This window comes from Vulpes vulpes, chromosome 1, assembly GCF_048418805.1.
Source record: "Vulpes vulpes isolate BD-2025 chromosome 1, VulVul3, whole genome shotgun sequence".
Lineage (NCBI taxonomy): Eukaryota > Metazoa > Chordata > Mammalia > Carnivora > Canidae > Vulpes > Vulpes vulpes.
The window spans coordinates 134,080,615-134,102,809 of NC_132780.1; the positions used below are offsets into that span (position 1 = coordinate 134,080,615).

Sequence of the window (22,195 nt, forward strand, 5' to 3'; positions counted from 1 at the left end):
CTCCGCCCCAGATCAACTGGGCCAGAGTCTGCATTCTTTTTTTTTGTTTTTGTTTTTAAGATTTTATTTATTTATTCAAGAGAGACACAAAGAGAGGCACAGACACAGGCAGAGGGAGAAGCAGGCTCCACGCAGGGAGCCCGACGCGGGACTGGATCCGCCCTGGGCCGAAGGCGGCGCTAAACCGCTGAGCCGCCCCGGGACCCGCCCCGGGACCCGCCCCGGGACCCGCCCCGGGACCCGCCCCGGGACCCGCCCCGGGATCCCCCCGGGACCCCCCCCCGGTCTTTCTAAGCAAACACAAGTCCCAGGGGATTCAGGGCACGTTCAAACGTGGGAATCACCGGTCTCGTCTGTCTACTTTCGTACCTTTTCGCAACTTGCCATAATCAAAAGTTGTGGGTTTTGTTTCTCCAAGATCGTGTCCACCAGCTCCAGCACCAACCCCGCGCAAGCCCCCCCCGCCCCCCGTCTCGGGCCGCGGCCCCGGAGCCCTGTCTCCCCGCCTCCGCCCCCGGCCGGAGCCCCCCGGGCCTCCCCAGCACCCGCTCCCGCCGCGCTGCTCACCTGCCGGCCGGGCCCCCGCGTGTGGGCAGGTCCGGCGTGGCCGCGCCCCGCGCACCTGGGCGAGCCGGCAGGTGGGACGCGCCGCGGGCCCGGGCCCCGCCCTCGCGCGGGGGAGGCGCGGGCGGCGGGCGGCGGGCGGCACCGGGCAGGGAGCCGGCGGGCGGCGATCGCAGGCGCCGCGCTGGGGCCGCCGACGTCGGGCGCCCGGGATGAGCTTCACCCGGAAAAAGGGCTTCTACAGGCAGGACGTGCACGGGACCGCCTGGGAGCTGCCCAAGACCTACGTGTCGCCCACGCACGTAGGCAGCGGGGCCTATGGCGCCGTGTGGTGAGACCCCGGGCGCGGGGGCGGGGGCGGGGGCGGGGGCGGGCGCGGGGGCGGGTGGAGTCTCCCGACGAGCCGGGCCCGCGCCCCCCCCTCCCGGACCGCCTCGGGGCGCCCCCGCCCCTGCTGGGCGCTCGGGGCCGCGCGCGCACCTGGGGGGGGGGGCAGGCCCAGGGTCCTGGGGCTGTGCCTGCGGCGCTTGGAGCCGGGACGGGAGGAGGCCACGGGCCTCAGGCTGGGGCAGGAGCTGGCCTCGGCCACTCCAGGCGCCACCTCACTGTTCTCACCGGCTTTGTGGGGTCTCCGGGGCTCAATTAGGACTGGGGGTCTGGGTCCCCAGCGCTTGAATCCCACAAGGGACCCCAGAGTTCATCCGGGTTACAAGTGGGCACACCGAGACCCAAAGAGGGAGAAGCGCGACTTGCCAAGGTGCAAAGAGTGAGCTTCCCTCCGGGCTCTGGATCCGGTTCATGAACTTGGGTCTGCCCCGGCGCAGTGCACCCCTCTCAGTCACTGCGGCCCCCGAGGGCACTGGGGGCTGCCCCCTCACCTCGCAGCTCCAGCTCGTGGGCGCAGCCCAGCCTGCTGGCCAGGAGGGATTTTGGTGAGGATGGCCTGGGCTCCCCGCAGTGGCCTGGGAGATGCCATCCAGGATGTGGTGTGGGGGCTGCTGGCGTGGAACGAAAGCCACAGCCCCCGGGACCTCTGCCCGTGCCCTGCAGCTGTGCCATCGACAAGCGGTCCGGGGAGAAGGTGGCCATCAAGAAGCTGAGCCGGCCCTTCCAGTCTGAGATCTTTGCCAAACGTGCCTACCGAGAGCTGCAGCTGCTGAAGCACATGCAGCATGAAAACGTAGGCTGGGCCTGGGGGACCGGCGGGTGGGAGCGGGCGGGGGCGGGGCCCCCAAGCGTCCTGACTAGGTGCACCCTTCCTCCCCCACTTTTGAGTGTAGGGGAGATGGCAAGAAGGCCGTGAGAGTACAGATGGCTCAGGAGGGGAACAGGGGAAGGGGAATCTCCTCCCTGCCCCTCCCACCCCTGTTCCTCACTTCATTAAAATGAGGTGCCAGGACCTGCCCTGCCTACTTCCAGGAAGGGTGCAAAATGTGTTTTTGGCAGTGGAGCAAAATGAACTTTGTGAGGTGCAAACTTACTGTTTCACATTACAAGGAAATGCACACGGAGGAACCTCGTAGTTCGTTCTAGCTCTCAGAGCTAGGGTGCCCAGCATCCTGGTTACTGTGGCTTCCACACATGGCTCTGCTAACGACAACCAGGGTTCCTTGAGCCCTCTATGTGCCAAGTGCTGTCCTCGGAGCTTTGCGTAAACTAACTTGTGAATCCTCACAATATCACGGGAGTGGAGTACTATTACTTCCATGTACAGGAGGGGAAACTGAGGCACAGAAAGACTAATGGGTTATATGGTTAGTCAGTGGCAGAGCTGAGATGTGAACCTAGGCAGCCTGGCACCAGGCCTTAGTGCATAACCACTGGAGATCCTGTCTGTTAGAAACCCCTGGGAAGACTAGGGCCCCAGGGCTGGGCCTAACAACTGGGCTTTGCTCCAGGATACGTAGATTGGTAAAATAATGATTCCAAAATATGGTAGGCAAGTAGGAAGCCCTGTCCCTCTTCAGCAAACCCCTCCCCATAGCCCCCACCCCCCACCAGGGTGACATTGCCCCTGGCTCCGAACCAGGCCTTGTTCCCTCCTTGATTCCCTTCACCACTTGTGGTTCCCTGCTTGAGTGGAGGGTGAATTTGCAGGCCTACCTTGAACCCCAGACTTGGGGGTGGTAGACACAGGGATGGCCCCTCCCCTTCTCCCCAGCCTGACATTCCATCACTGTGCCCTGCAAGCTCCCTCCCAGTTAAGGGGATTCCTCTTCTGCCTCTGCCCTTTTCTCTGCTCCCCAGAAGGCTGGGAACCTACCTCCTGCCGGGATGGTTATTCAGAGAGTGTGGGTGGTGGTGGGTGCAGCTGGGGCTGCAAGGGACAGGGGGAGAGGGCTGTGGTGCTGCCCAGCCTCACTGGCAACCTTCTTTCCCAGGTCATCGGGCTCCTGGATGTCTTCACCCCAGCCTCCTCCCTGCGCAACTTCCATGACTTGTGAGTCGGGCTGCACTGCGTTCCGGGGCGTTCACAGGCCTCACTCGCTGCTCTGCTTGGGAGCCAGCGGGGCGAGCCCAGACTCTCTCTCTGGGCAGGGCCTCCTGTTCCGGCTGTACCCGCCTCCCATGTGTGATGCTCTCTGGAGATTCTTTCAGCTGGGGATGGAGAGAAAGGCAGGCAGGCAGGGGGGCTTTGTGGGGTGCTTGCCTGACCAGAACTGTCTGTTCAGCTGCTGCACTTAACTGCCCTCTGTCATCCCAGCCAGGACCTCACTGGCAGTCCTCACAGCATCTGTACCAACTTACCTCGTAACTCTGCAGGGTCCTCGGTGTGGGTCTGGACCTTGGGGCTCTTCCTGGCAGGAAGCAAGGATCAGGAAGTCCCGGCCACCTCTGGCTGGTGGGGTATTTGACAGAGTCACACAGAACCAGAAATCAGTAGTTGATTATAGTTGTTAAATGCATGGCTTTGCTCCCCAAGTGCCTGGTCTTAAAACGTAGGAAACCTTTGGGAAGGTGGATTCGTTTTCCTTTTGTTCCCCCATCCTTATTTCAGATGCAGCCGAAGGTCCCTGCTTAGGATGCTTTTGTTTTAAATTTAATGGGGTGATTTTGAAGGAAGGTTTTGTTTTGTTTTGTTTTTTTTCCTCTAAAGCCAGCTATGGGGCTTAGCATTGGGAATTAATTAATTTTTTTTTTTAAAGATTTTATTTATTTGTTCATGAGAGACACAGAGAGGGTGAGAGGCAGAGACACAGGCAGAGGGAGAAGCAGGCTCCATGCAGGGAGCCCAACGTGGGACTTGATCCCAGGACTCCAGGATCACCCACTCCCTGGGTGGAAGGGAGGTGCTAAACCGCTCAGCCACCCAGGGAGCCCCAGCATTGGGAATTTAAAGTGGACCAGCCCTCCCCCTCCCCCCGGCCCCAGACAGGGTGGGAGTACAGCTTCTAAATGCATAGTCACAGTAGTGTGGTTGGTGCTGGGGACTGCCTGCTGCCTCGGGGGGCTCAGCCCCCAAAAGATGAGGAGGGGTTTGCTGGAGGTAAAGGTGCGGGAAGCATCTCAGGTGGAAGGAACTGTGTGGACAAAGGAAAGGCCACAGTGCATGAGCCGGGACTGTTAGGGGAATATTGGTGGGTTCAATGTGGCTAGTGAAGACCAGCGGCTGGTTTGGTCATTGGAAGAGTTCAGACTTAATCCATAGGCAGCCTTGAGTCCATGGTGGTTTCGAACATTGGGGTGATGTGGACAGATCAGATTTGGGGTTATACTTTGGCAGGAGGGAAAAAGCAGGGAGCAGCTCCAGGAGCAGAGAAAGCCTGGTGAGTGGTGTCCCAGACCCAGACCTTGAGCTAACTAAGGCAGGGGTGATGGGAGGCCGAGAGCAGACTTGAGGCCCATCAGGAGATAGGACCATCTAAATCTAAAGGTCATATCTGTTGGGAGATGCAGTGGCCAGGAGGGGGGCGTAGGTCAGGAAGCCAGGCTCGGGCCTGGAATACAAGGTAGAAGAAGAACAGATCTTGGGAGACACATAACAAATTCCATTTGGGACACGACTTTTGAGGAGCTTATCAGTGTTGAGGTGTTTAATCAGCAGTTGCAAATAAATGTGGAGCTCCGGGGGATCTGAGCTTGGGTGGAACATGATGTGCTGCTGCTAAGAGGTCAACAGAGAATCTTGAGGGAGTGTCCGATTTTGCTAGAGGTCCCATAGGAAGCAAGGGAGGCACGGGTGTGTATATTGGGCAGCCCTCAGTGACCTTGATTCGAGCAGTTTGAAGGGGTGGGAGCAGGCATCAGGTTGTCAGGGGATTGGAAGTTAAGGCAGTGCGTTGGGAGGTATGGACTACTCTCTCTAGAAGTTCGGTTGGGGAGGGAAAGAGGTAAAAGGGGTGGTTATTCAAACAAACAAGTCAAGGCAAGGCGGTTCAAGCACAGCAAGACTTCAGCAAATTTGTCAGCAGAGAAGAAGGAACCAGGGTCCATGTGGAGGTGAAGGACGACACTGGGGAGGGCTGTGCATGGAGCAGGGTCCCCGTGGGGGAGATGGGATGATCAGAGAGAAGAAAGCTTCAGAAAATCACAGGTGTGGGGCACCCAGGTGGCTCAGTGGGTTAAGCGTCTGCCTTCGCTCAGGTCATGATCCCTGGTCCTGGGGTTGAGTCACTACAACGTCAGTCTTGCTCTCTGCTCAGCGGGGAGGCTGCTTTTCCCTCTCCCTAGTGCTCTCTCTCCAGAGTGTTCTCTCTCTCTCTCTCTCTCTCAAGTAAATAAATAAAATCTTAAAAAAAAAAAAAAAAAAGGAAATCACAGCCTCATATAGACGGCCTCCACCATATCCTTTCTTTTTTCTTTTTTGGTAAATAGTCCTTTCTAAGTCTATCGTCTTTTGTTCTGGACTTTGCTATTACTACTTTCGGGAACAGCTATATTTTGCTGACCTTGACCTGTTTTGCAATCCCTTCGGAGAGCGCAGTGGCTCAGCTACTCCTTCCTCCTGTCCTCCTGGAAGTTGTTTGATTACCGCCTTCTCGGAAGGGCAGACGTTCTTCGCTGTTTGTGGAGCTCTCCCAGCCTGGGCATGACCCTCTGGGGGAGAAAACGTTTGGACGGAAGCAGAAGGAAATGCTGGCAGGTGTTTCTAAGTCACAGCTCCAGCTTTCTGTGGGGCGCGGAGGAGGGCGAGGAGAGGGCACCTTTGAAGAGAGGGAGCACAGCTCCATTTGGTTTTCCTGGGCACGCTCCAGCTGAAATGCTTGCCCAGAGTGCTGCCAATGGGGCAGCCAGCGTAGCCAGGCTGGAAGCCAGAAGCCAGGGGGCCCGTGTGGGGGTCTGGCTGGCCGTGGCCCTGGAGGGGCTGGTGACTGCAGGCAGAGGCTGCCCCTGAGGCCTGTCTGTTCTGCCCCAGCCCCTGTGCCTCCTCCGAGCTCAGACCGGGGCTGGGTGGGCCTGGGGACTGTCACGAAGCTCCTGTGCTTTGCAGCTACCTGGTGATGCCCTTCATGCAGACAGACCTGCAGAAGATCATGGGGATGGAGTTCAGTGAAGACAAGATCCAGTACCTGGTGTATCAGATGCTCAAGGGTCTCAAGGTGCATGGGGGCTGGGAAGGTGGCTGGGGGGTGGGTGGTGCCTTGGTGTGGAGAACTGAGGCCATGGGGGCTGGGAGAGCACAGTGGGACAGGGTGGAGGAGTCTGGAGCCAGCCTGAAGCACTCGGGATCAAAGCTGGCCGCTGGACTCATCTCTCTCTCTCTCTCTCTCTCTCTCTCAGTACATCCACTCAGCTGGGGTCGTCCACAGGGTGAGTGCTTTGTCTTCTATGGTCCTCCGAGGCTCCTCCACCCTGAAGGGATTCTCCACAGTCAGGAAGGAGGAAAGGAGTGGGAGGCGAAAATCCTCTGGAGCCTGGAATATGGATTTTTCAGACCCAGCCTTGGCCCAGAAAGGCCCTGCTCAGAAGAATGCTGTGTTCTGGGGAACTTTCTGGATGCTACAAACAAAGCGAGCCTTGAGCTAGGTGTTTCAGCTCCAAGAATCAAGGATATTTTAGAGCTGGACAGGCCCAACAGGACACCCGGTCCAGCCCTCATTTTACACACGAGGAGACTGACACCCAGAAAGAGGAGGGGGACAAGCTCCCATCTCAGCCTCTCAGCCCAGTGCTCACTCTCTCCCTCATCTAGGACCTGAAGCCGGGCAACCTGGCCGTGAACGAGGACTGCGAGCTGAAGGTGAGTGGGCGCGGGCAGGGTCAGCCTGGGCACAGGGTGGGCCCCCGTCCCCTGGAAGCCCCCAGAAGCTGCTTCTGTCCGCAGCAACTCTCTCCCTGTGTCCCCTGAGTCACAGATCTTGGATTTTGGGCTGGCCCGGCATGCGGATGCTGAAATGACCGGCTATGTGGTGACCCGCTGGTACCGGGCCCCTGAGGTGATCCTCAGCTGGATGCACTACAACCAGACTGGTCAGTGGCCAGCCACCCAGGGAGGGCCAGAGGCCTTCCCTGACAGCCCCTCAAAGGCCATTGTGGTTCCTCTGGGCTGACTGCCTGCGAGGTCAGCTGGTCCAGGTGATGCTTCCCCCCTCCCTCTGCAGTGGACATCTGGTCTGTGGGCTGCATCATGGCAGAGATGCTGACAGGAAAAACTCTGTTCAAGGGGAAAGATTGTATCCTTTGCTGGAAAAGCCAGACTCTATCTGGGGATTCACTCCTTCAACAGACACCTTATTAAATCTCACTCTTTCTTTCGTTTTCTTTGTTAATGGGAAAGTGATACACGCTCGCTGTAGAACAATTTTATTTATTTATATGATTTGATTACTTTTCTTTTTTTTTTTTAAGTAGGCTCCACGCCCAGCATGGAGCCCAATGTGAGGCTTGAACTTACGACCCCGGGATGAGACCTGAGCTGAGACCAAGAGTCAGACAGTCAAATGACTGAGCCGCCCAGGCGCCCCTCACTGTAGAACAATTTTAAAATGCAGATAAGGGAATTGCTGGAAAGCAGTCACCTGCCATTCTACCACCATGTAGAAAATACTTCACATTTTGGCACCACACGTACTAATTGAGCGGCCGCGTGTGCTGTGTGGGCGTTGAGGGGCATATGTGGGATCTGCGCTGCCCACCTTGGCCTGAGGGTGGGGGAAGGTGACAAAGAGATGGAGGCCAGCTGGGATGGGAGCTGGGAAGGCGGCCTATCCGGGAGCATCTGTGGGGAAGGACACTAACCCAGCCTGGCAGGTGGGAAGCCTCCCAGAGACCTGCACCCCCTCCTGGGAGCATGTCTGGTGCCTGGATGGTTGCCCCAGTGCCTGGGTGGGAGTGATGGAAGGGCGCCAGGAAGGGCAGCCCCGATCCACCAGCAGAGAATGAGGCCGAGCCTTAACCTGCTGCCAAGACCTAGACCAGCTGTCCCAGATCCTCAAAGTGACCGGGGTCCCGGGTGCAGAATTTGTGCAGAAGTTGAACGACAAAGCAGTGAGTGGCAGATGGGTCTAGACCAGCCTCGGCTGTGCACTTGGCTAACCAGGGGTCACGCAGGCTCTGGGCCTTTGGGAGGGAGGGTTTACCCATCCTTTCCTTTTTGCCCTGGCAGGTGCTCTGGCCTTCATCCCATTTTGGACTTTGACCTGAGCCATCAGCCCAGCTCTGGGGCTTTTCTGGAGTCCCTGCCCTATACCCTGAGGCCTGAGGCCTGAGGGGGTGACAGTTGGGGATCACTCACAACTCTTCTGTCTTCCAGGCCAAATCCTACATCCAGGCCCTGCCACAGAGCCCCAAGAAGGACTTTTCTCAGCTCTTCCCGCGCGCCAGCCCCCAGGGTGAGTCCTGGGGCTGCCCCTCCGGGCACCCGCCCTCGTCCCCGCGGGCGGCTCTCCCAGGCCTGGGATGTGAGGTGCTCTCTGTCGCTGCAGCTACAGACCTGCTGGAGAAGATGCTGGAGCTGGACGTGGACAAGCGCCTGACGGCCTCGCAGGCCCTCGCCCACCCTTTCTTTGAACCCTTCCGAGACCCTGAGGAGGAGACAGAGGCCTCGCAGCCCTTTAATGATTCCTTAGAACATGAGAAACTCACGGTGGATGAATGGAAGCGTAAGAGCTGGAGGCCTGGGTACGGGCCTCCCTCCTTTGCTCCCCCTGCTTCTGTGCCCGCCCTCAGCCTGCCCGCTGCCCTCCCGGAGCTCCTCTTGGAGCAGACACGGTCTCCTGCGTGCATTTCTCTCTCCCTGCGCCCACTCCTGCTCCGCTTTCCTTCGGGGGAGGGAGGCCGTCTTCCGCGCTCCACAGCCCCTACCCGCCCCGAGCCAGCCTGTGTTTTGCAGAGCACATCTACAAGGAGATCGTGAACTTCAGCCCCATTGCCCGGAAGGACTCACGGCGCCGGAGCGGCATGAAGCTGCAGTGATCTATCTAGCCAGACCCCTGGCTGAGCCCAGGGACCCCCTCGAGGCACCCCCTGCCAGATACACTGCCCCCAGGATGAGATCTGCTTGTCACGACAGGCCCAGTCCTTCTGGGATTTTAGCCTTTCAGGCGGAGGAGAAGAGGGGCTTTGTCCTGGGGCAGGAAACAGGCCTCGTAGCTGCAGAATTCAGAGATGTTGGTGGGACAAAGTAACTGATAGCAACGAACGAGCCACATTAAAACATCTGGAGGCTTGCCCACGTGTGGGGTCCTTCCTTTGGGGCCACAGCGGGGCTGAGGGGTGGGCCGAGCCGGGCCAGGGGTCTGTGCACTGATGGCAGATTGGTTTGTTAAGGCTGCTGCGGCAAATCACCACAAACCAGATGACTTGAAACAACAGAACTGTGTTCTCTCACAGTCCCGAAATTCAGATGTCCGAAATCAAGGCGTCGGCGGGGCCATCCATGTTCCCTCTGAAGGTTCTAGAGCAGAATCCTTCCTGGCTTCTGTGTAGCTTCTGGTGGCCCCTGGCCCCTTTGGTGTGCCCAGGCCGGTCGCTGGCTCCCCATGGCCCTCTGGCCTCCGTGCAGCTCTGTCCGTCCTCGCCTGTCCTTATAGGAACACCAGAGATTGAATTTAGGGCTCGTCGCATCCTGTATGACCTCATCTCAGTCCTTACTCATTACATCCGCAAAGACCCTATTTTCAAATGAGGTCACATTCTGAGGTTCTGGGCAGACACAAATTTGGGGAGGACACCATTTAACCCCCTACAGATGGCCACGAGGGAGGGGCCCCTTCCGGGGCCCTGGGCTCTGCTGCAGAACCAAACGTGTTTGGCTGCTAAATTAAGGGAATTGCAGAGAGAGCTGCAGCTGGTGAGACGTTACACGCAGGGTATTTTGGGTGAGTGATAAGCAATCAGGATACGAAACAATAGCAGGCTTGTGGGCTGGGAGCTGCGGAAGGCAGAAATGGGCTTTTTCCAGGCTTTATGGAAAAATGGCTCTACTCCTCCCTCCTCTCAGGAATGGCATGTCTCTCCTGGGCTTTAACCTGACAAGGGCTAGGATTTTTCTGTTTGCATTCAAAAAGCTTCAGTAGCACCAATTCCCAGGTACAGGGAAGGAGCCAGGAACCTGCCCCCGGCTCTCCCCCTGCCATTGTTCCAGCCCTGGGCACCGGGGGCCTGGCTCAAAAATGCAGGTTCCTGGGCACTACCCCAGAGATTCTGATTTAGCAGGGTACGGGGGCGAGGCCTGAGAACATTTGAATGAAAACCCGCTCACCCAAGCCCAGGGACTCTGATGGATTTCGGACCATATTTAGAAAAACATTCGGCTGATGTCAGTCCTATTTGCCAAGAGGCCAAAATCAGCAGCTGACGACGGAAGTCTGGGGGGCCCACATGGGCTTCACACGTTTTACAGATGTTAGAACTGAGGCTCACATGGGCACTCTGAGGGCAGTGAAACTCTGCTGTATGACACCTTAATGGTGACTACATGACATTAGGCGCTAGTTAACCACGGGCTTTAGTTAATAATAATGTATCAGTATCGGTTCAGCACTTGTAACATGTCAATGGGGGAACTATGAGTCTGGGGGTGGGAGCTGTGTTGGGGAGGGAGCATATGGAACCTTCTGTCCTTTGGCACAAACCTGAAATTGCTCTAAAAAAGAATGTCTATTTTTTAGAAAAGCTTAAGGAGGCCCCAGGAAGATGGGGTCAGATACCCACAGTTAGGAAGTGGTGGAAGCCAGATTTGAACCTAGCAGCCTTGACCAACTTGGATTCAGCAGTGGCCCCGCCTTCTGTGCCTTCTATCCTGCCTCACTGAGCTCCTTTGCTGCCTATGTCCATGGATCCTGCTTCCTCTCCCACCAAGTGACCCTGTTGTCAAGGAGGGAGGGGCCGGCCATGTCCTACCATAGCCCTATCCTTGCTGGTTACCAATTTGCCCAAGCCGAGTCCAAATCCCTCAGTGAAATCCTTCAGCCTTCTGAGATTACTCACTGGTTCCAAGAAAAAAGTCCAGTCTCGCTGGCCTGGCACTCAAAGCCCCTTGCCTCTGATCTAACGTCATACACCCCCACTACCTCCCATGTTCCTGATCCCAGCATGGTCTACCAGAATGCTGGTCCTGGGATACACCACAAGGCTTACTCTGCACATGAATAAGTTAAAGATTCTGACAAGTCCTGCCATAAAGAGGTCTGTTCGACATTGTTTAATGCAGAACTTCCCAAGTGTACCTAACCACGGGACCCCATTTCCTCCTGAGAGCCATCACACACAGAGCTCTCTTTGCCCAGTGCAGCCCAGGGCACAAGTCCCAGGACTCTCCAGGTTTGCCTGGAGCTTCTTTTCAGAGCCCTCCAGGTCTAAGGAGGCCCTTCATCCCCCTCCTCACATAGGAAAAGCCTCCTCATCCCTCAAGACTTTGCCTCAGGCCTCCATGGAGGAAGCAGTTCTCCACAATCCTCCTCCTGAGAATGGGTATTTCCCTCCCTCTGCCCCAAGGCCCCTGTGGACAGCATTTACAGGGTGTGTGGTTCTGCTCCCCTCCCCCACTGCACGCTGTGAGCCCCTGCTTGGAAGAAATCTCTGTGAATGGAAGAATGAGTGCATGAATGGATGATGTCCTGGGGTCCTGGTGATCATGTCTCCGCCCTGACCAGACTGCATGGTATTGAGGGCAGGGGGGAACCCAGCAGGAAGCAGAAGGCAGGTGGCCCGGGCCTGTATCTTTGAGTGGCTCCCATGAAAATGTCTAGGGTTTCAGACTCCCAGGCCTTTCCCCCAACACCCCTCAGTGTCCTCTAGCCCATCTCCCATCCCAGAATTAAACTTCTATGTGTCATTACAGCCCTTTCCCTATAATTCTCTCAAGCCCGGGAAGTTTCTGCATAGGGAGGTGAAGCTGCCAAGCAGTGGGAGGGAGTCTGTGCATTCTGGCCTCACCCGATGGGCACACGTCCAGAGTGACAGGAACTGAGTCCAATTATAGGCTGCCTGGGGGATCTGGGCTCGGCTACTCTCAGAGTCGGCCTGGGGGACCTCTAACAAGTGAGTCCTGTGTCCCACCTTCCCGTTGGTGAACAAGGGTGGGATTGGTCCTGCGACAGGTGAGGAAGCTCGGAAGGTCTTCACAGAGACGAGGAAGCTAAACTGGGCCTGGGGACAGTTGAGTAACAGCATCTGTGTCCTGGATTTCCTCCTTTGTGAAATAAACGATGTCCTTGTACAATGGTGTAGCTCTTCTCCCAAGACCACTGGGGTCTACACTGGGGCCTGGCCACCCATGTCACCTGAGCGGGGCTTGCCTGGTGCCTTAGGGGTGACAGCTCATGGGAAGCAGAGACAGAGGAACTGTCCTTGCAAGGAAGAGTCTGGTGGGCACAGTTGCCCCACTGCCTGCGAGCCTGGAGGCTTCTTTGAAAGGGGGAATGGCTCAACTTTTGCCTGGCACAGTGACCTACCACTTGTTCTCCACCAGGGTGTGGGAAAACCGGCTACGGAGGAGGGAGGATTCTCTTCCTGCCTCTTCTTCCCACTCTTGGCTTTTGTGTCCTTAAATCCAGTTGAAAAGACTCCCTAAGAACCAAGGCTGGGATGCTCCCCCTCCCTTCATGCCACAGTGAGCTTGGGGCTCTGTCCTCGTCCTCCCAAATCCTCCTGTGATTTAAGGAAAGAAGCAAAGGACTTCCTCCTTTTCCACTCTGGGCAGCAGAGGCCCAACACCTTTCAATCAAATTGAAGATCTCAGTGAGAGGTCCTCGTGAGCTTTCTCGGAGCAGGGGCAGTGCCTGGTGGGATTCTCATCTGCTCCCTCCTGCAGGAGCTGACTGTCTGCTCTTGCTCTGGGCCAGTGTCAACGAGGACCCTCTGGGCAGGCGGCTCCTCACCATTTTCTGTGCCTCGGATCATGTCTCAGAACAATATTTTCCTGGGCATATAATGAAACGCACAGGATTACAAAGGAAGCTAGTGATGTTGAAATACCGTTGTGAAAACACTGAAGTGTGTGATGTTGCGATTCACGGGGTTCTGCATGAACGCGTTAAATACCAGGGTCAGGCTCAGAGCCTGAGAAACTACAGATCTGAAGTAGAAATGAGCAAAAACGATGTTTCAAGATAACTACAGGGACCGTAAAGGGAAGTGGAAAAGCTCCGTGCTCCCTGTTGGCGCTGCTGCTACAGCCATTGTCTGCAGCCTTGGCTCAGAACCGGGGAGGCCGCAACTGGAAGGAAAGTGGTAATATTTTTTCAGCCCAACTTCTTGGGCTTTGAATGACCGTGCACAGTCTGTGGTGGGTGCACCCCAGGGAAGAACCCTTGTTCTCAATATGAAAATGTGACTTTGGGTGCCTTCTGTTATCCCTTAACCAACCCCCAGCCCTCCCCTGCCCGCTCCCCGGCACCCCATCCTCCCTCTTGCATAGTCACAGAGCCAGGTCTAAAACACCCACATCCTCACCTGATAGCCTACAATACATATCCCCCGCCCCATTTCCCTGTGTCTCCCAACCGCAGCGTCCGGGTAGGAATGGGTCTCCCCGGGGCATTCTGCTAGGGGATTTGCAGAGGCCTCGCTATATACCTCTCGGACTGCATGGAATTTACACAACCTCGCTCCACAGCATTTGCTCTAAACCATTTTACTGATGAAGACATTGGGGCCCAGAGAAGAGATCGGGGCCCAGGCCTCCTACCCACCACTGCGAAAGAGGCATGATGATTTGCTGACGTCTGCATTAACCATCCCTGTCCACCCAGCCACCACAGGCATAAAGACAGCTTGGGCTAGAGGCAGGTTTGTGTTCATTGGTCAAGAGAAGAAGCTACCGGAAAAATGTTTGTTTTTCTCTTTTTTCCCCCAAAGGACTCATCTTTGAGAACAGTTTGCTAGGATTCTGGGAAGAGAAAATGTTGGGAGGGAAGTATACCTGCGAAGTGGTGTGGCTTCTCCTGAACAGAAAGAGGTAGAGGCCTGTTAGTCCCCATATTCTTTGGAGACTATGACCAGCTCCCTATCAACACCCTGTTAAGCTCAGGAGGAGGCTGCTGAGTGTGCTCAGGGTGCCTGGACCCTAGACACAGGGCTCCTCATCTTGGCTGTGTCCCGAGTGTGTCCTGTGACATCAGAATCATGGACCCGAAAGAGCCCAGCGAACTGGGACAGAGTTCTTCTGTTACAGACACAGTTGGTTTCCTACTTCTTCCTTGAAGAACCCATATTTTATTCAGACTGCAACTTGCCCCAGAAAGTGGTCCTCTTCTCCAGCCCCGGGGGTGACCCATGATTGTTCTGCACCAAGTGAGCTGATGTTCTCTTTGCTACTTACTGGTTTAGGACTCAGTTCCGACCAAGAGGACCTAGGGGAGGTCTGGGAAGGAGATCCAGGTGGCCTGTACCTACTCTGCCCTGAAGATGGTTTTGTGAGCTCTGGCAGCCATTCTGTGACTATGAGGAAACAAGCTTAAGGGTAAAAAGTCCACACACTGGGGATGATAAAATATAAGAATAACAAGATCCAGATTTCTTGGAGACATCAGGAGGCTGTGAAACCACTCCAGGGACTGCCCACCTCCAGGCTTCTTCTCACATGAAACATGAAATAGCCCAGGGCACTATCACTCAGACACTCTCCTATGTATAGGCTGCACATTTTTACCTAATGCAACATCTCAGTGGTTTTCAGCATGGACTGATGAGCAGAGGTGTTTTCCTTGTGTCTTGGGATCCATAAGATCCTAGAACTACTGTGTAATTCTAAGGAGGAGCCCAATAAAGACTACAGTTGGATTTCCTCCAGCCCGGTAGGTTTAGGGCCTTGGCTCTAGAAGCCCCAGCTCCATCCAGCCCCTCCTTCTTATCCTCCATCAGAGGAGCAGCACCTCTTTCGAACGCTGTCCTTTCCCTGTGCCCAACAGGAGCTAAGCACTGGGCGCTGGAGGCAACACTGCCTGCTGCTCTGCCACGAACCAGCCAGGTGACCTTGGGCCTCAGTTTCCTCCCCTGTGAAATGAGGTTAATATAAGTAAAGCACTCAGAACAGTGCCTGACACATAGGAGGCACTCGTGGAGCATTAAGCATTATTTTTAGTATATTTTCCTACCACGTCTTCCTTCTTCCTTGCTGACTCCATCTTCCTGACATCTTCCCTTCCTCCTCAACAGCACTTTTCTTGGCTCACCTGGTCTCCCCCACATCAGATCGTCCCTCAGTAGGTCCTCAAGAGACCAGGCCCCAGTGACACCTGGCTTTAATATGACTCTGGGGTCTGGAAGGCACAGAGTGTGGAAGTGAGAACAGGGGCTTTGCACACAAAAAACCCTGGGGTTAAGAGAAAGGAGCATTTCTGGGATTGGTTCACTTGATGGGGAGGGAGTAGTGTAGGCAAGTCTGGAATAAAAAAACTCATTTTGGCTCTGAAGACCTTCAACTGATTGGATGAGGCCCACCTACATTACAGAGGGAAATCTGCTTTACTTCAAGCCAACTGATAATAAATGTTAACCACATCTAAAAAGTCCTCTAAGCAGGGGCAAAGCCACCCGGCTGGCTCAGTCGGAGAGCATGAGACTTGATCTTGGGGTCATGAGTTCGAGTCCCACATCGGGTGTAAAGGCTACTTAGAAAACTAATAAGTAAATAAGCGAAAATGTAATTTAAAAAATTACAAATTCTTCAGAGCATCATCTAGACTAGTATTTAACCAAACAACTGAGCATATACGTTGGTCAAGTTGAAAGACAAAATTAGCCATCATACAGGGTGTCGGGGGCAGGGTATTTTACTTCTCCGAGCCTCATTTTCCTTTGTCTAAAGTGGAATGAGAGAAGAGCCTAGGGACGCCTGGGTGGCTCAGTGGTTGAGCATCTGCCTTTGGCTCAGGTCATGATCCTGGGGTCCTGGGATCGAGTCCCACATCAGGCTCCCCACAGGGAGCCTGCTTTCCCTCTGCCTATGTCTCTGCCTTTCTCTCTCTGTGTCTCTCATGAATAAATAAGCTTTTAAAAAATCTTTAAAAAAATAAGAGAGTGAGCCTAACGTGTAGGACCGGTGAGGGCTAAGTGCTCACAGGGTGCACAGTAACTGTTAGTCTTCTTCACTATTTGACCTGGGCTCAAAAACGCATGCTGATGATGGCAATACTCTTGGGGACCCCAGGAACTACAAGCCGCAGTAGGTATATTGGTAGGTAGGTTGCGTAGGTATCATACAAAACCACGGAGGTGCGCTGTGCCCATCTGACTCCTCACCCAGCAGGCGGGTCCAGAACCTTCTGTGATGTGAAAACTCCCCCAGAAATGGATCTTCAGGACTTCTTTGCTCTCTTGTTTATGTGGAAAGGAGGAAAGTTTTCCCACCAGTTTTCTTCATCTTTGAGACCGTGGAGGGCTTGAAGCAATACGTCAAGAAGCATTCAATTTCTTTTCTTCAGCAACCAGCTCACATTTCGTAAGAACTGCATATTCATGAGGCTACATAGCCTAGTCGGAACCAGATGACAGCTCAGTTTTCCTGGAAATCAGGAAATCAATCAAGCTGCCAACTGAGATGTCTGCATTGTGAAATACTGCTAACATTCCAGAAAGTTGTCTTAAGTGAGAGTTATTTTTAAAAAGGAAATTCTTTCTGTCTCTCTCTCTCTCTCCCTCTCTCCTTTTTCTCGATTGTTCTCCCCCTCTCTCCCTCCCTTCCTTCATTTTTTAAGCTAGTGCTGCCCACTGTTGCACTACTTCTAGTATGTTCAGGCTAGGCATGAGTTTTTAAAAGTAGGTGAGATGAGACATGGGTCTCTCTGCCTCTCTCTGACACCTCTCCCTTGTTCCCACTAACTGGCACCCTCCTCTGCTTGTCCAGGAACCGCATGCCTTTGTCCATGCCGGTCCTCCACTGTTTCCTTCGCTCTTTTACAGTGAAAACATGACTTCAGCCACCTCCCTCAGATTCAGGAATAAAAACATTCTCTATGTCCAGTATCAAGCTGTAGCTGGGCGGGGGGATATATACATATATACATCCATACATATGTGTGTGTGTGTGTGTGTGCTTTGTCTCTCTATACATGTATTTTACCTGTAAAAATATGTATACACATAATTATAAAATAAACTTTTACTTACAGAATAGTTTCAGATTTACAGAAAAAAGCTGCAGAGAGAATACAGAGAACTCCCATATACCTGGAATCCAGTTTTCCTATTATTATCCTACATGAGTATGGTGCATTTGTTAAAACTCATCAACCAATATCGATATATTGTTCTTGTTTTGTTTTGTTTTGTGAAAGATTTTTATGTTTTAAGTAACCTCTACACTCAACATGGGGCTCAAACTTACAACCCCGAGATCGACAGTCACATGCTCTTCTAACTGAGCCAGCCAGGCACCCCTAATATCGATATATTATTCTTAACTAAAGTCTATACTTCATACTGGTTTCCTTCGTTTTTACCTAATGCTCTTTGCTGTCCCAGGATCCCATTTGGGATGTCCACGTGTCTTCTGAGGCTCCTCTTGGCTGTGACAATTTCTCAAATTTTTCTTGTTTCCAGTGACTTGAGCAGTTGGGAAGAATGCTGGTGGTTTGCAAAATGTCTGTTGGTTGGGATTTGTCTGCTGTTCTTGTAATGGGATCATGTGTTTGGGGGATGAAGGCCACAGGGGCAAAATGCCGTTCTTATTGTGTTGTATCAACATACATACTATCAACATGATTTCTCTCTGTCGATGTCAACCTTGAGAGCCTAGCTGAAGTTGTGTTTGCCAGATTTCTCCACTGTAAAACTACATTTACCCCCTTTTCATATTCCTTTTGGCAGCAAATCACTAAGAATACCCCACACTTAAGGAGGGGCAGTTATGCTTCACTTCCTTGACGAGAGAATACCTAAAAAAATGATCTGGAGTTCTTCTGTATGAGAGATGTGTTCCATTTATTTACATCAGCGTGGACTCGTTGCTATATTTTTATACTTCACATAATAATAAAATAAAAATAATTAAGAATAGATAACAAAAGCTTTACTTTTGACTTCATTATGGGTTTTCTTCCTTCCATGGGGATTGAGCCCATATCCTTAAAAGGATCTGGAGATACTGCTTGCAGCCAGGAGGAGAGCCCACTCAACAAGCGTGCAAACATGTGAGGTCCTAGGGATCATGGAAAACATTTTTCGCTTCTTCCTTTCACTGGTCACCCATAAAGTTCACCTTGGATGGCGGACATCCTGCAGGCACTTCCTCTCTTATACATCTTCACTCTCATTGCTCCTCCTAATCTTTTCCATCCCTCTGTCCACCTATGCCTAGTAAGGATTTGGAGGAGGGAGGGGACTTTCATTTTATTTGCATGACAAAATAGGGCTAAATTCTGGGGGGCCTAGGTGGCTCAGTGGTTGAGCATCTGCCTTCAGCTCAGGTCATGATCCTGGGGTCCCCACAGGGAGCCTGCTTCTCCCTCTGTCTGTGTCTCTACCTCTCTCTCTGTGTCTCTCATGAATAAATAAATAAATAAAATGTTCAAAAAAGAGAGAGAGAGAGAGAGAAGAGGACTAAGTACAATAAATAACATTCACAGGCATTATAGCTTTCCTTCGATTGCTAGTTTTCTAGGTGCACTATTTTGGGTACTATAAATACATTATCTCTAATCTTCACACTAATGATAAAGCAATTATTATTCCTATCTTACAGATGTGGAAACTGAGTGAGAATTGAAAAAAGTCTCCTCAAGGTTTTCCTCTACGTGCAAACCGTGCTCCTTTTCAGTAGTTTCCTTCACTAGTTTCTCTCATCTCAACCACCCTGAGCATTCACCTCTTCCCATCTCTTCCTAAAGTTCCTCTCTTCATTCACTTCCCTGTGACCATGAGCAAACCACTTGCTCTGGGCCTCAGTTTTCTTGTGATCCTGTTGGATGAATTCAGGGAGATCCATGGAACCAGGTTCAATAAGTGGCATCTGTAATTACTGTTAATTTCAACAGGATTATGTTAACTTAATAAAAAAAAACCTCTCTCTTTCTGTTCTTGGGTCCTCTTCTGTTTATCTTCATCTGTTAGTGGTCTCATCTCTTCTCATGGCTTTAACTATCACCAAGACAACAATGAATACCACATGCATATTGCTATGATCTTCCCTGTGATCTTTTCTTTTTAAAGATTTATTTATTTATCTATGATAGACACAGAGAGAAAAGAGAGAGAGAGAGGGAGGCAGAGACACAGGAGGAGGGAGAAGCAGGCTCCATGCCGGGAGCCTGACGCGGGACGATTCCTGGACCCCAGGACCGCGCCCTGGGCCAAAGGCAGGCGCTAAACCGCTGAGCCACCCAGGGATCCCCTTCCCTGTGATCTTTGATCTTCCCTGAGAATTTCAGACAAGGCAACATCTTCACTTATGTGTCTTAAAACAAAAATGGGAGGTTTTTTTTTTTTTTCTTTTCAGTAGTGGTTGGACTCTGGACAAAAATTTTAAAAACACACAATTTTGGGCACCTGGGTGTCTCAGTTGGTTAAGCATCTGCCTCTGACTCAGGTTATGATCCCACATTAGGCTCCTGGGTCAGTGGGGAGTCTGCTTCTCCCTCTCCTGCTGACTCTCCCCTTGCTTGTGCTTTCCTTCTGTCTCTCAGATGAATAAATAAAATCTTTAAACACATACACACACATACACATAATTTAAAGAGACTAGAGAGAAAAGCAGGCAGAAAGTGGAGGGCAGTCAATCATTGGTAGAAGGGCAGTGCAGTGCGTAAAATTTGTGATTATAAAAATTTTGCCTGAAGGCATTATGTAGAATATGTAGCATGTGATGGCCATAATTCAAGTGTAAATCTACTAGTCTTACTGGTTTGACAAGTTAGAGAATGGGAAGGAAGAGAAATCCAAGAAAGGAAGGATTCAAAGAGGCTTGCTATTATTTATTTATTTATTTATTTATTTATTTATTTATTTATTTTTAAGGATTTTTAAAAAAATTTTTAAAAGACTTTTATTTATTTATTCATGAGAGGCACAGAGAGCGAGAGAGGCAGAGACACAGGCAGAGAGAGAAGCAGGCTCCATGCAGGGAGCCTGATGTGGGACTCGATTCCGGGACTCCAGGATCACACCCTGGGCTGAAGGCAGCGCTAAACCGCTAGCCCCCCGGGCTGCCCTCGGGTTTTATTTATTTGACAGAGAGCACAAGCCACGGGAGTGGCAGGCAGAGGGAGAGGGAGAAGCCGACTCTTCATGAGCAGGGAGCCCTAGCAGGGCTGGATGCCAGGACCCTGGGATCCCCGCTGGAGGGGAGCCTGCTTCTCCCTCTATGTCTCTGCCTTTCTCTGTGTCTCTCATGAGTAAATAAATAAAATTAAAAAATATATATATATATATATTTTTTTCCTCTTTAAATTTGTTAATATGCTGTATATATTAGCAGGTTTTCCAAGGTTAAACTATCTTTAGAGTCCCACGGTAGATCCTTCTTGGTCGTAACACATACACACACACAGGTGCTATGTTTATCAGTGAGGTTGGTGTGCAATTTTTCTCTCTCCCACTAGTTTCCTTTGATTAATGATAAGTTTATTTTAATCTATGAAATGACTTTGGGAATTCTCTCTCTCTCTTCTTCCCTAGAAGAGTTTCTATATTTGTATTAGAATGAAACGATATTTAAATGTTCGAAACATTTAAACCCTTTGTGCCTACTGGTTGTGTGTGTATAGGTATTTAATAACTGATTTGATTTTATTGGTTGTAGGTCTATTAAAAAAAAATTTTTTTTAAAGATTTTATTGAGTCCATGCAGGACTCAATCCCAGCACCCCGGGATCATGACCTGAGCCAAAGGCAGATGCTCAACCACTGAGCCACCCAGGTGTCCCATTCTTCAAATTTTCTGTTTCACATTGTGTCAAAGCATTAGGGTACTTTTGGCAGAAAGTGACCAAAAATGTAACAGTGGCCTAAGTAACAAGTCCTCTCATCCTCCTCTTTCACACAACCAGAGAGAAGAGGAGGTGTTCCAAGGCTGGAGAACATATTCAAGGACACAGGCTCCTTCAATGTCCTCACTCCCTTATCTTCAGCTGCTAGCTTATCACTTCATGTTCTCCAGTTGGCTACAGCATCTCTGGGCACCATGTGGATCCAAACAGGGACAAGCTGGGAAACTTTGGCTTTTCATTTGGGACAGCAGTCCGAGTTGGGACTGATCCTTTCTGAGATCAAAGATTTTTTACCTGCTATTTAATTAAATTGGAGTTCTGTGCGCACGCATATGCACGTGCATGTCTGTATCTGTAAACATGGTTGTTGAAGAGGGAACAAAGGATAGTGTTTGTCAATTCGTTTTGGTAAAGTACAATTTTGTAGGAAATTATACTATGTATTTCATAAGAAGTTATATATACCATCTAAGATTTTAATATATCAGTACAAAGATTGTCATAGTATTCTCGAAGGATTTTCAGATTTGTGTTATGTCTCTCTTTTCTTTCTTAATATTGCACTTGGCATTCTCTGTCTCTCAGTTTTGCCAGAGCTTTTTTACTTTATTAGTTTTTTGAAACTTTTGGTTTCGTTGATATATTTATATATTTATTTTGTATTTTCTTTTAAACAAATTCATTTCTGCTCTCGGCTTTCATTCTTCTTTTAGGTTTATCTTACTGTTCTTTTTTCTAACTTGTTAAGTTGGATGCTCAGCTCATTAATTTTCAATTTTTCTCCTTTTCTAATACATACATTTAAGGCCATAATTTACTTCTCAGCTGCCTCCCATAAGATTCGACATGTTAATTATCTTAACTTAATTACTATTTAGTTTTAAACATTTTTTTCAAATCTTCATTATGATTTCTTCTTGGGTCAGTAAGTTATTTATAATAAGTTTTTACATCCCCAACCTCTGAGATTTAAAAAGTATCTTTTTGTTATGCATTTCTAACTCAATTGCATTATGTGAGAGAACATGATATGGGTGCTAATGATTCCTTAAAATAGAGTCTACATTTTAGAGAGTTTTGGGTTATAGTGTAGTTGAGCCTCAAGTACAGAGACTTCCATACACTTGCTCTCTCCCTCTCAACAGTTTCCCCTATTGATATTTTTTAAAGATTTCATTTATTTAGAGTGTGTGAGTCAGGGGAGGGGCGTAGGGAGAAGGAGACAGAGAATCTCCAGCAGAATCTCTGCTGAGCACGGAGCCCAACGTGAGGCTCCATCTCATGACACTGAGATCACAACTGGTGCGGAAATCAAGAGTCCC

General features: G+C 51.4%; 1 protein-coding gene across 2 annotated transcripts; it reads left to right on the top strand.

Annotated features, from left to right (window-relative positions):
* The first annotated feature begins 585 nt into the window (after positions 1 to 585).
* MAPK13 (mitogen-activated protein kinase 13) lies at positions 586 to 9,174 on the top strand. 2 transcript variants are annotated; one of them, XM_025990813.2, is made up of 12 exons: positions 586 to 895; positions 1,615 to 1,744; positions 2,946 to 3,004; positions 5,996 to 6,104; positions 6,286 to 6,315; positions 6,698 to 6,745; positions 6,861 to 6,975; positions 7,107 to 7,178; positions 7,913 to 7,992; positions 8,258 to 8,336; positions 8,430 to 8,625; positions 8,837 to 9,174. In XM_025990813.2, the coding sequence occupies exons 1-12, from the start codon at positions 777 to 779 to the stop codon at positions 9,129 to 9,131; spliced, it is 1,332 nt and encodes a 443-aa protein (XP_025846598.2). In that variant the 5' UTR covers positions 586 to 776; the 3' UTR covers positions 9,132 to 9,174. The 2 variants fall into 2 exon arrangements, with proteins under 2 accessions (XP_025846598.2, XP_025846599.1); XM_025990814.2 differs by having other exon boundaries at positions 704 to 895; positions 8,430 to 8,606.
* The last annotated feature ends 13,021 nt before the right edge of the window (positions 9,175 to 22,195 follow it).

Excerpts from the sequence above, each read along its gene's own strand:
- MAPK13 (XM_025990813.2), top strand. The coding sequence starts at position 777 with ATGAGCTTCACCCGGAAAAAGGGCTTCTACAGGCAGGACGTGCACGGG. Across the intron at positions 6,105-6,285 it reads AGATGCTCAAGGGTCTCAAG|TACATCCACTCAGCTGGGGT; the intron begins GTGCATGGGGGC and ends TCTCTCTCTCAG. Across the intron at positions 7,993-8,257 it reads AGAAGTTGAACGACAAAGCA|GCCAAATCCTACATCCAGGC; the intron begins GTGAGTGGCAGA and ends TCTGTCTTCCAG.